Raw genomic sequence first — 12,496 nt, forward strand, 5'->3', positions numbered from 1 at the left:
CCCGGGAGGCGGAGCTTGCAGTGAGCCGAGATCGCGCCACTGCACTCCAGCCTGGGCGACTAAGCGAGACTCTGTCTCAAAAAAAAAAAAAAAAAAAAAAATTCAAATTAGGAAATGATCAAGTCAAGAGATGGTGAATCCTGGGAGCCACAAAGTTATGGAGCCTCTGGATCTAGAGAAACCAATTTGGGGCATTATACTCTGATAAGAAAATAGAAAAGTCTGAATAGAACAGATAAGCTCTTCGGAAACTACCTAGGCAGACTAATAAAAAGACATACATACTCACAGATACTGGCAGTGAACCAGAGGCACAGAAAACATAAGATCACTTTCTTACACACATACACCCACAGACTACGACAGTAAGACTTATAAATGCCTGTACATGGGAAGACACACAGTAACAAAGATTAGCAAAAGAATAAGAAAGTACACATACTTGAGACAGTGATAGAGAAAAACACGCTCACTTACCTGTACACTTTTCGTAAGGAGAGACAGGAAAGAGCAGAGCATAGTGCACACACACAGAAGCATAGCCAATTAAGTTAGGATTGTGAGGGTGGTGCAGAGAGGAGAGATGCAGAACAAACCAAAGGGAGAGAGAGGGAGACAGAGGCCCAGAGACAAGACACACAGAGACAGCCAGAGATGCAATTACTCAGTTCTTACAGGGTCTCAGTCTGGTCCCTCAAGAGACCCTGCAGTATTTCCTCTCTGCAGTTTCATGGATATATATCCTTGCATCTTTATGGTAAATATCCTTTCCTAGAGCTACATTGAATAAATTGGTGTGGTTTTTCTATAAAAACAAAATTACCCAATTAAGACAGATATGCTTCAGAAAAATTACAATTAATGGGATTATTTAAAAGCTCCCTAAGTTGTTTCTAATGAACAGTTAAGGTTGAGAACCACTAAAGTATGAGGGGAAGGCTGGCTGGCCTCTGATAATGTAGCTAACAAATATTTTATTTCATTAGCTAGTATGATTACCTGCATTAAGTTACTGTACCTCATGAAAACATTTCTTAAATGACTACATATATGTGTTCTCTGAATTATCAAACACCTCTCTTGATTACCAAACACCTACTTTATTATCTTCCTTCCTGGTTACTCCTTGTATTTGAGCTATCTTTAGTATAGTGAGAACTTCAGAGGCACTGATATCCTACTGCTATATAAATTTTCTTTTCTTTTTCTTTTTTTTGAGACAGAGTCTTGCTCTGTCGCCCAGGCTGGAGTGCAGTGGCATGATCTCAGCTCACTGCAATCTCCGCCTCCCAGGTTCAAGTGATTCTCCTGCCTCAGCCTCCCAAATAGCTGAGATTACAGGCACCCACCACCATGTCCAGCTAATTTTTCTATTTTTAGTAGAGACAGGGTTTTGCCATGTTGGCCAGGCTGGTCTTGAACTCCTGACCTCAAGTGATCTGCCCACCTCAGCCTCGAAAGTGCCAGGATTACAAGCATGAGCCACCGTGCCTGGCCTGCTATACGAATCTAATAAATACAAGAGAGCAAAATTCTTCTAAAAAGTAACACTTATAAAAAAGCCTCATAATTACTGCTAAACAAACAAAAAAAACCACTTCTGCTGGAAGACAGAGACAACGAAGCTGGGCACTAGCTCTGCAGTCTTCCCCTTTACACTGATATGGTCTGTGCTGATGCTTAATTTGGGTCAAACAGCCATAGAGCCCAATGCCTGTAAATACAGGAGAGCCTTAACTGAAAAGAGAGACTATCTATGAGATTTTTTTCAGAATGACAACACAAACAAGCAGTACCACAGTAAGAATTTAGCTTCTTTCTCAACTCAGGAAGAATCTATCTACGTGGAAGTAACTGGCAGCTGTGCACATGGATGAGAACAAGGAAAAAGAAAAGTCATACAAAAAGATGATACAACTGCTCCTTCTCTGCGTCACCAGCTCATCTGTAACAAGTTCTGTCTCCTTGACTAAATAAATCAGGAACATAAAACAGGAGAATGAGTTTTTGTCCCTCTATAACCCTTGTGCCACAGTTGATGTCAAAGATTAGACTACTGCAAAGACCCCAAGGCTACCAGGGTTGGTATTATGAAGGCCAAGGGAGGGAACGGTAAACTGTATATGTTTAAAGAGAATCTAAATAGCAAAGGGCATGAGGCCTTGGGTCACTGAGAAAGGTTTTCATGTGAAGAGATACATTAGGAGGATTCATTCAGTCCCTGTGTCACTGCAAAGGCTTGGTGGATAATTAGAAGGATGAGTCCCAGGCAATGTCTCAAGGTGCAGTTCTCTGGCTTCTCCTAACAGTATTACGCAAGCATCTCCAAGGAGAGTTGAAATATCCCAAGAAAGGAGGCCCAGAGCACAGGTGTCACAAATGGTGAGTGTAATGTTAGAGATGGAGGAAGGGAGGGACAGACTCCTTAGAAGAACTACCTCAAACTTGTGCTGGACTACACTGACAACCATCTTCAGGTAAAGTGAGACTCCTGCATAGACTTTAGATGTGCAATAGAGTAAGAACAGAACTAAAAACCTCAACGAGCTGATTCTGCAAAAAAGTGATGACAGAATCAGAGACTATAAAACCAAGGGAAATTTTATAAATACTAAATGTTTTCAATGAGGGAGGGGATAGATAAGAACAATACAGATATGGAAAAACTCTGCTTTTAGTTACTTTTTTAGACAGAAGACTGAGCTAAGGTTAGAGTTTTTAGCTGTCACTAACTGTGTTTTAAAATATATTTCCCCCAATTTTGTACTGGAAAAGCAAAAATAAAATATATACATTACTATTTCACTCTACAGGCAGCCATGTCCTTAAAAGTCAGTGATTTGTTTAAGCTAGTCTTTTTTTATTAAATAGTGTTCAGAGGACAGGTCTCAGAGAGAAGTTTCTACCCTGGTCTAAGCACTTTTCAAATAGAAAAAAAAAAAAAGTATTTAACTGAGAAAACATTTAACAGTGCATAAAAAATAATTTATTCCTAAAGACTGTATCTGAAAATTCAATGTGCTATTTGGCCAACTAGACTAGGTGATTGTTTGGACAGCTAAGAAATGGATAGTTAAGTATTATGAACTGTGGCTGGGTGTGGTGGCTCACACCTGTAATTCCAACACTTTGGGAGGCTGAAGCAGGTAGATCACTTGAGCCCAGGGGTTTGAGACCAGCCTGGCCAACATCACAAGACCCCTTCTCTACTACAAAAAAAAAAAAAAAAAAAAAAAAAAAAATTAGCCAGGCATGGTGGCATGGCTGTAGTCTCAGCTACTTGGGAGGGCGAGGCATGAGAATCACTTGAACCCAGGAGGTGGAGGTTGTAGTGAGCCAAGACTGCGCTACTGCACTGCAGCCTGGGAGACAGAGTGAGACTCTCTCTCAAAAAAAAAAAAAAAAAGAATTTCTCATGGATTCTAACGACTAGTAAATAATAATAATTATAAAAAATTTTTTTTAATATAATGAACTGAACTAAGAGTTGATACTACTAACTTAAAGGTGTCAAAATAACTAATTTTTTGTTACAAACGTCATTTTGGTTTGTGGTGAAAGGAAGACTTTGCTGGACTGGGGCCCCATGAAGTGGAGACAGAAACTATGCTGGAGAATTGTTATCAAATAGTTTTTTCCCAGGGCCATAGAGCATGGGAAATAATCTTCTGTGTATCTTTTCTCTTTTTTTTTTTTAGTCAATTTGGAATCTTGGCTTAAGGTTAAGATTCCTAAGGCTTCTGAGGAATACATAAGAAATCTGCAGGTCTAATTCACATCCTATCCTTGTTCTATTTTTTAGTAATAAAATAGAAGAGAAATGGATATAACACTGAGCAGAAGGAAAAGTCTACTGAATGAGAAAAAAGATATTAGTGTTAATTATGAAAGTTTCAAAAGTTCTCAGCACTGGGCATGAGAAGGAGGAATGGGAGTAGCCTCATGCTAGAAGATGTATGACAGCATTTGGGGCACTTTGTTGTTATGAAAAACAAAGATCCCTTCAGAGGTATCTGGGGCAGTACAAAAAAGAATGAAGAGATAAGCCTGAAGACAGAACAGCTAGTGGGCAAAAAGCAGTGAGTCCATGATGATGCAAACTGGACAATTCATATATAGCTATGTGATGGCAACTTATGACAAAAAGAAATATAAATGTAAAGCCAAAAACAGTAGTGATATAACTATTTACTAAGGGTCTGGGATAGACCACAAACAGATCTGTCACTGTGGTCCTCAAATTAAACTCACTGGCAGCCCACTTGGGTAAAGGGTATAAAATCAGAGTCAAAAAGCAGAATTCTTATTTTGGGACTTCTTAGAGAGCTAAAGACAGTTTTGTGCAGGGACACTTTGGCTGGTCACTGATTTTGCTCTCCCTACTATCGTATCAATGTGGACTCACCGATGCTGGGTTTGGGTCAAGAGTCAGGAATTAGCAAGGTTTATAAACACTTGTTAAACAGGATACATAGATTTATCACAGCCATTTCTTTCAGCAAGTAACAGAAGCAAGATGGCCAGGCACATGGCAGTAAGTTACACAAGCTATCTGTCTTGAGAGGATAACAGGCAACAGTGCGCCATGCCGGCAACAAGAGGTAAAAGAAAGGAATGAAAAAATAGGACACCTCTGCTCCTATTCTGGGAAGGCACTTCATTTCCAGTCATGTCTATGTGAACTGGGAATCTAAAGTAACTGTTTTCTTACCAAAGAATTGAAAATAGATGGTAGAAAGCGAACACTTACTTCTGTCCATCCTTCACAAAACCTTTTAAAGAGGATCCTCTATTAGTAGCAACTGCTCTTCCACCAAGACCAACTATGAGAGCTGTGAGTACTGCACTCTTCCCACCTAAAGAAACAGATGTTGAAGAAATCACATTCATTAAAAGAAAAAGGAAAAAGCTGACTCCTACCATGTCATGCAAAAAGATTTATGAATGAGACTCACTTTAAAATAAAATGTTAAAATTCAACTATAATTTTCTTCCCATGCAAAGCAACAACTTAAAAAAAAAAGTTATATATGTAATGAAAAATTGAGCTGCTGCTATTAGCAAAAAAATAGTACATTTCAGGAATCAAATTTTTGCCACTAAAAGGAAAATGGTAAAAATTGTTTTGACACCTTTCCAACCCTAAAACTTTTATTGTACCACCTTGGCCTATCAACCTAATAAATGAATGTATCCCTCTATTTACACGTATATTATTAATCCATCTAATTTTTATGACATTTTATTGGCACACTCATTGCTCACTGAAACCTCAAACTCCTGGGCTCAAGTTATCCTCCTGCCTCAGCCTCCTCAGTAGCTGGGATTACAGGCACACATCACTACGCCCAGCTAATTTTTTTTTTTGTAGAGACACACTGTTGGTATGTTGCCCAGGGTGGTCTCAAACTCCTGGTTCTCAAGCAATCCTCCTGCCTTAGCCTCTCAAAGTGCTGTGATTATAGATGTGAGCCACTGGGCCCAGCCAGAAACTACTGTTAACATCCCTCAAGAGTAAGCTCCATGTGGACAGGAATGTTGTCTCTTTCATTCAATACTGTATCCCTAATATTAGCACATAGTAAGTACTTGCATTATTTGTTGAATGAATGAACTTAAGTAGAAAAAAATCAGCAAAGTCATATACATGTTTTTATACAATATTTTAACAATTGTTATTTGTAACTTGAATATTATTCATTTTCTAGCTCTTTGAGAACTGTACTTCTTCATACCCTCACGGATCTAAAATATTACAAGCTGAGGGCTAGGTGTGGTGGCTCACACCTGTAATCCCAGCGTTTTCAGAGGCTGAGGCGGGAGGCTCACCTGAGACCAGAGAGACCAGCCTGAGCAACAGAGTAACACCTGGTCACTACAAAAAATAAAATTAGGCAGGCAGGCTGGGCACAGTGGTTCACGCCTGTAATCACAGCACTTCGGGAGGCCAAGGCAGGTGGATCACTTGAGGTCAGGGGTTCGAGACCAGTCTGACCAACATGGTGAAACCCCGTTCCTACTAAAAATACAAAAATTAGTTGGGCGTGGTGGTGCTCACTTGTAATCCCAGCTACTTGGGAGGCTAAGGTGGGAGGATTACTTGAACCCAGGAGCTGGAGGCTGCAGTGAGCCAAGGCAGCACCACTGAATTCCAGCCTGGGCAAAGCAAGACTCTGTCTCAAAAAAAATAAATAAATAAATTAGGGAGGCATAGTGGCATGTGCCTGTGGTCGTAGCTACTTTCAAAGCTGAGGGGAGAGGACAGCTTGAGCCCAGGAGTTCAAGGCTGCAGTGAGCTATGATCACATCATGCAGTCCAGCGTGGGTGACAGAGAGAGAGAGAGATCCTGTCTCTTTAAATACACACACACACACACACACACACACACACACACACAGAGAGAATATGGTAACAATTTTTTGAACTCCATTCAACCAATCCAATCAACTTTTATTAGCCTATTATCTTCCTCAAAGTAATACAAAGTAACTAACACACACCACTGATTAACCTAATTTAGTTCCTGGAATGCCTTTAAAGTTCCTCTTCTAACTCCCTTTTCTTCATTACCAAATGCACTGCCTCCACTGTTTGCATTATTTCCTCTTCTATTAGTTTTTATTAATAAAAACCATTGTTTTGAAAGTTAAAAGACCTAACTTCAGAACCCACCAGTATTTATTTCTTGTCCCATGTGACCCCTCTAAAATAGGGATCCCCTTGTCCACCCATTTCTCCTAGAGACATTTTCTTCTTGACTGAATGATAAAGTAAGAAAAACAGAACCACAAAAGGGACGGCAGAGCTACACATGACCTAGCTTCCTATTCTAGACTCTGGGAAGCCTCCTCGCCCTGTGTACCTTCTCAGTCCAGGAGTTAACACCACATTCTTGGCAGACCTACCACAGAACTGCCTGGAAACTTTCTGCCTCCTGTATTTTTCCCCTTCTAATCCATTGTCCACAATGTGGTCAGCCTGTTTCATGAATTGTGGCCATGTCACTCCTTTACTCAAAAACTTTAATTGTGGCCGGGCACAGTGGCTCACACCTGCTAATCCCAGCACTCTGCGAAGCCAAGGCGGGCGGATCACTTGAGGTCAGGAGTTTGAGATCTGCCTGGCCAACATGGTGAAAAGCTGTCTCTACTAAAAATACAAAAATTAGCCAGGCGTGAAGGCACGCTAATCCCAGCTACTCACAAGGCTGAGACAGGAGAATCACTTGAACCTGAGAGGCAGAGGTTGCCCTGAGCCAAGATGGCACCACTGCACTCCAACCTGGGCGACAGAGGGAGACTCTGTCTCAAAAACAAAAAGAAAAAAAAAAAAACGCAAACCACAAAGCAACAATAAACAAAACTCTAATTGGTTCACCACCATCTTCAAAATAAAACTCCAAACTCTTTATTATGACATTCAACATCCTCAACAATACTGCCTAGAACATGACTCTCCACAGTCAGCTTCTGCTTCTCTCCACCATCCACCATACAATAAATCATATAAGGTTATTCACCAGTTCCTATACACATCTACCTCTACTCCTCCAAACCTTAGCTGATGAGCAATCTTTGTCTGGAACATCTCAGCCTCTTCTTGCCAATGAGACCTACAGAATCAATAATTTTCATTCAAGAACTGGCACAAAAACCACCTCCTCTTAAAGCTTTTATTGGCCACCTGGTAAGAATTTGTTACTTTTATGTTTGGATTGCCAAGTCACTTCATTTGTGCTCTATTACAATGTTTAGTAAGGTAAGACACAAGGCTGCCTCAATTGCAATAAGGATCGCTTGTCTACCCTTCTGTGGTATAGATTCCAAGATAAATACATTAAAAACATAAGCAGGAAATGTTTATCCCTATTGCTTAAGTAACAAACCTAGAGTTAACTCAATATTTTCTTTAAGTGTACACTGGCAGCAAATACCAAGAATATTCATAACCACAAGTTATACATCTATAGACAAAACACTTATTAGCACTAATAGTCACCTATTTCAAAAAGTTAATGTACTCTAATCTCAAAGTACTACTCAAAGTCAAACGAGGAGGGAAAAAACACTTACTTCCATTGTTGCCAACAACAAAGTTGACATTAGAACCAAACTTAAAGGGTCCAAGCATTGAATGACACATGAAGTTTTTTAGGTGAATACTCTCAATTATTCCAACTTCTGCTGCAGTCTATGAATAAAAAACAAAAGGAGAAAATAGTCAATCTAATTCACTCATTATAACCATTCAAGCATTGTTGGCATCAGAAAGACTAGCAACATCATCAATGAAAAAATTTACAGAAAGTGACTAATGGTAACTTCAATGAATAAGATGAAATTAAATGGGAACCTTCTATGAGTCAGTACTCATTCCAAAATCTTTAAAGGATTTAAAAGTGTATCACCAGATTTCTTAATATTGGCAATAACATTTTGGGTCTGATAATTTTCTGTTAGTGGGGAGGTCTGTCTTCTGCACTGTAGAATGTTTAGTGGCATCCCCAGCCTCTATCCACTAGATGCCAGCAACACATACCTGTCCCTAAGTTGTGACAACCAAAAATATATCCAGACATTGCTAAATGTCTCTGGCAGACACAAAAGGGAGAGAGAAGAATCCCCTTTGTTGAGAACTGCTATCCCAATTGGCAAAGCAAAACTTCCTATATACTTTATTTAGAATACCTCTGAAAGATGACTATCCAGCCATGCATTCAACACTGAATTCACTATCTGACATATACTATTTCAATTCAAAGAGCGGAGTACATGTTCTTAAAAAGTAAAGCCTGCTCTTCTTGTGACTTTGTCACTTATTATCGCAGCTGTGTGACTTCTGGCAATGTTATAAAGAATATACAGTTTCCGAGTCCGTAAAACAGGAATAATATTTCCTATACTGTAAATATTATATCAGCATTAAGTTACATAAGGTTTACAAATGGTTTAACCAAGAGTTTGGCAAATGTTAGTCACCTGCACTTTGTAGTTATCTAAGTACCAGAACAAATCAGCCTTATTTTATCAGGCCTTCTAATTTTTTTGAAGACCATTTTCAAGTCTCCAGGTATTTTAAAGATTTCTTTAAAACTCCCTGGCTCTCCTCTTCTGGACATACATCTTATTAAACAGTAGAAAACATTTACATCCTTGTATGAGTAGAATACTGGAAATCACGGTTGAAGAATTTTTGAAATATTTTTATTTTTAAATAATAACAGATTCACGTGCAATCCTTAAGAAATGAGATCCTGTGTACCCTTTACTCAGTTTCCTCCCATTGTAACTTCACAACCTTGTAACTTCCTCCCATTGTAACTTACAACTTGGTTGTAACAATATCACAACCAAGTTACTGACACTGACATAGTCAAAATACAGAATATTTCCATCATCATCAGGATCCCGCATGCTGCCCTTTTATAGTCACATCCACATCCCACCTTAACCCCTGACCCACTAATCTGTTCATTTCTATTAACTTTGCCCTTTCTAAAATGTTAAATAAATAGAAACAGACAAAATGTAGCCTCTTGGGACTGGCTTTTTTCACTCAGCCAAATTCTCTGTTGTTGCCTATATCGGTAGTTCACTCCTTTTTATTCTTAAGCTATATTTTATGGTATGGATGTACCAAGGTGTATTTACTAGTTCCTTTGCCTTTTCACCTAAATTTTAGAATAAAATATACACCTACAAAGTATCTTGCTGAGGTTTTAATAGAACTGCATTTAAACTTACATATCATTTTGGGGGAGAATTGACATAATTTCTATATTGAGTTGTCTAATCCATGAATAAGTATGTGTCTCCATTTATTCGGGTGTTCTTTGATTCCCTTCATCAGCACTGTATAATTTTCACCATATTAGACCTGTACATATTTTGTTAGCTTTAGACGTATTTCATTTTTTAATACTTAATTTTTTAAGAGTAGTTTTAGATTCACAGCAAAATTGAGAGGAAGATACAGAAATATCCTATATACCCCCTACCCCCACACATGCATAGTCTCGCTCATTATCAACATCCACCATCAGCATGGTACATGTGTTACAGCCGATGAACCCACACTAACACATCATTATCAACCCAAGTCCACCGTCTGTACTAGGGTTCACTCTTGATATTCCTGTACATTCTATAGATTTGAACAAATTTATAACGACATGTTTCCACCATTTTAGTATTGTACAGAGTTATTTTTACTGCACTAAAACTCCAGTGCTCCACCTACTCATCCCTCCCTTTCCTCAACCGCTAGCAACCAACCACTGATTTTTAACTCTCTCCATAGTTATGCCTTTTTCAGAAAGTCATATAGTTGGAATCATACAGTATGTAGCCTTTTCTGATTGGCTTCTGTCACTTAGTAATATGCATTTAAGGTTCCTCTATGTCTTTTCATGGCTTAATAGCTTAATACTAATGGTCCATTGTCTGGATATACCAGAGTTTATTTATCCATTTGTCTACTGAAGAACATTTTGGTTGCTTCGGAGTTTTGGCAATTACAAATAAAGCTGCTATAAACATGAAAGCACAGGTTTTCGTGTGGATGTAAGTTTTCAACTCCTTTGGGTAAATACTGAGGAGTTCAATTGCTGTACTGTATGGTAAGAGGACGTTTGGTTTTGTAAGAAACTGCCAAACTGTGTTCCAAAGTGGCTGGACATTCTCACCAACAACGAATGAGAGTTCCTGTTGCTCCACATTCTTGTCAGCATTTGGTGCTCTCAGTAGTTTGAACTGTTGCCATTTTATCTTTATCGGGTGTGTTGGTATCCCAATATTGTTTTAATGTGCATTGCTCCAAAGTGGTTCATTTTTTTTGAGTGATTAAAAATAGTATTTTGAATTTTAATGTCCATGTGCTCAATGCCAGTATATAAAAGCATTTTAAAAATACGTTATCCTATAACTTTGCTGAATATATTTATTCATTTTAAGAGTTTTCTGTAGATTCCTTGAGATTTTTTATGTAGAAAATGAACAAATGGATTATCTACATAATCTGCAAACAGACACTTTTTGTGTGTTTTTTTCCTTTCCAAACTCTATACCTTCTGTTTCCTTTTCTTGATTTGTTTGCACTGCTAAATTTCCCAGCACTATGTGTTCAATAAGTGATAAAAGCAAACAACTTTGTCTTCTTCCTGATCTTCGGGGAAAAGTATCCAATGTTTTACCATTAAGTATAACGTTAGCTGTCAGTTTTTTTGTGGGTGCTCTTTAACATATTGCGGAAGTTCCAGTCTATTCTTACTTTTTTCTGAGAGTTTTAGTCATGAACAGGTGTTGAATTTTATCAAACATTTTTGCTGCACTGAGTGATATAATCATGTGATTTTTCTTCTTTAGCCTGTAACATGGTGAATCACAAGGACTGATTTTTGGATACTGAATCAGGTTTGTATACCTAAAATAATCCCATTAATCATGACATATAATTCTTTTACATATAGTTGGCTCTTCCTATCTGCAAATTCTGCAGATGTGAATACACAGGGCAGATTATAAAGGACTTCAACAGCAGTGGATTTTGGTCTGAAGCAGAGTCCTGGGAACCAATCCTGCTTGAATACCAAGGAACAACTACATTGCTGAATTCTCCTCGTAAATATTTTGTTCAGTATTTCTGCAACCATATCTGTTAGGTATACTGGTTTTACAGTTTGTTTTTTTGGGGGTCCCACTTTGTCTGGTTTTGGTATCAAGATGATACATTGAAAAGTGTTCTCTCCTCTTACGTTTTCTGGAAAAGACTGTATAGATTCATGTTGATTCTTCTTTAAATGTCTGGTACAATTATACAGTGAAACGAACTGGGTCTGTAGATTTCATTTTCAGGAGTTTAAAATTATGAATTAAATCTCCTTAGTAGTTATAGGGCTATTCAAATGATCTATTTCATACTGGGTGAGTTGCAGTAATTTTTCCTTTTTGAGGATTGGTCCACTTCATCTAAGTTGTGAAATTTATGTGTGTAGACTTGCTAACTGCATTTCCTTTGGATGTCTGCAGGGTCTGTGGATAGCCCCTATTTTATTCCTGATATTGGTAATTTGTGTCTTTTCTCTTTTGGCATTTGATGGTCTTACTAAAAGTTTGTCAATTTTATTCACTTTTCTATACATTCAGTCCTTTGATCATTTTCTCTATTAATTTTTCTAATAATTAACATAACCTTCAAAATTAGCCAGAATAGATTTTACCTCAACTTTTTAAAAAATATATTACTTTTTCTTGATTTTAAGTTATCATAGAATGTGATATTATGAATGTGACAAGAAAAACATATCATAAAGCATAATTTTATAATTTTTCACTTACCAAAGTAGAAGTACCTTTACATTCGTCTTCGTCACCATCTTTATCAAAATCCTCCAATTCTTCTTGTCTTGGCCTTTTGGCATTTTTAGGAGAGGAAAAATTTTCTTCCTTTCTTTTGGCCATCAGGTCTGAACAAATATTTATAGCAACAATGAAGTAA

The 12,496-nt window shown here is 38.0% G+C and overlaps 1 protein-coding gene across 3 annotated transcripts in view; it reads right to left on the bottom strand.

Annotated features, from left to right (window-relative positions):
* Positions 1–12,496, bottom strand: part of LOC105479902 (structural maintenance of chromosomes 6) — an 87,369-nt gene that overhangs the window by 67,196 nt on the left and 7,677 nt on the right. For all 3 annotated transcript variants that reach the window (XR_011611479.1, XM_071076262.1, XM_071076263.1), the window contains exons 2-4: positions 12,337–12,464; positions 8,074–8,191; positions 4,751–4,856 (exon numbers count right to left, since the gene is read on the bottom strand). Coding sequence is in view for 2 of the 3 variants with exons in the window: in XM_071076262.1 (XP_070932363.1) it covers positions 4,751–4,856; positions 8,074–8,191; positions 12,337–12,459 (347 nt within the window). In the remaining variant the exon portion in view is untranslated. The remainder of the gene's footprint in view (positions 1–4,750; positions 4,857–8,073; positions 8,192–12,336; positions 12,465–12,496) is intronic.

The sequence above is a fragment of the Macaca nemestrina genome, chromosome 13 (genome assembly GCF_043159975.1).
Source record: "Macaca nemestrina isolate mMacNem1 chromosome 13, mMacNem.hap1, whole genome shotgun sequence".
In the NCBI taxonomy this organism is placed as follows: domain Eukaryota; kingdom Metazoa; phylum Chordata; class Mammalia; order Primates; family Cercopithecidae; genus Macaca; species Macaca nemestrina.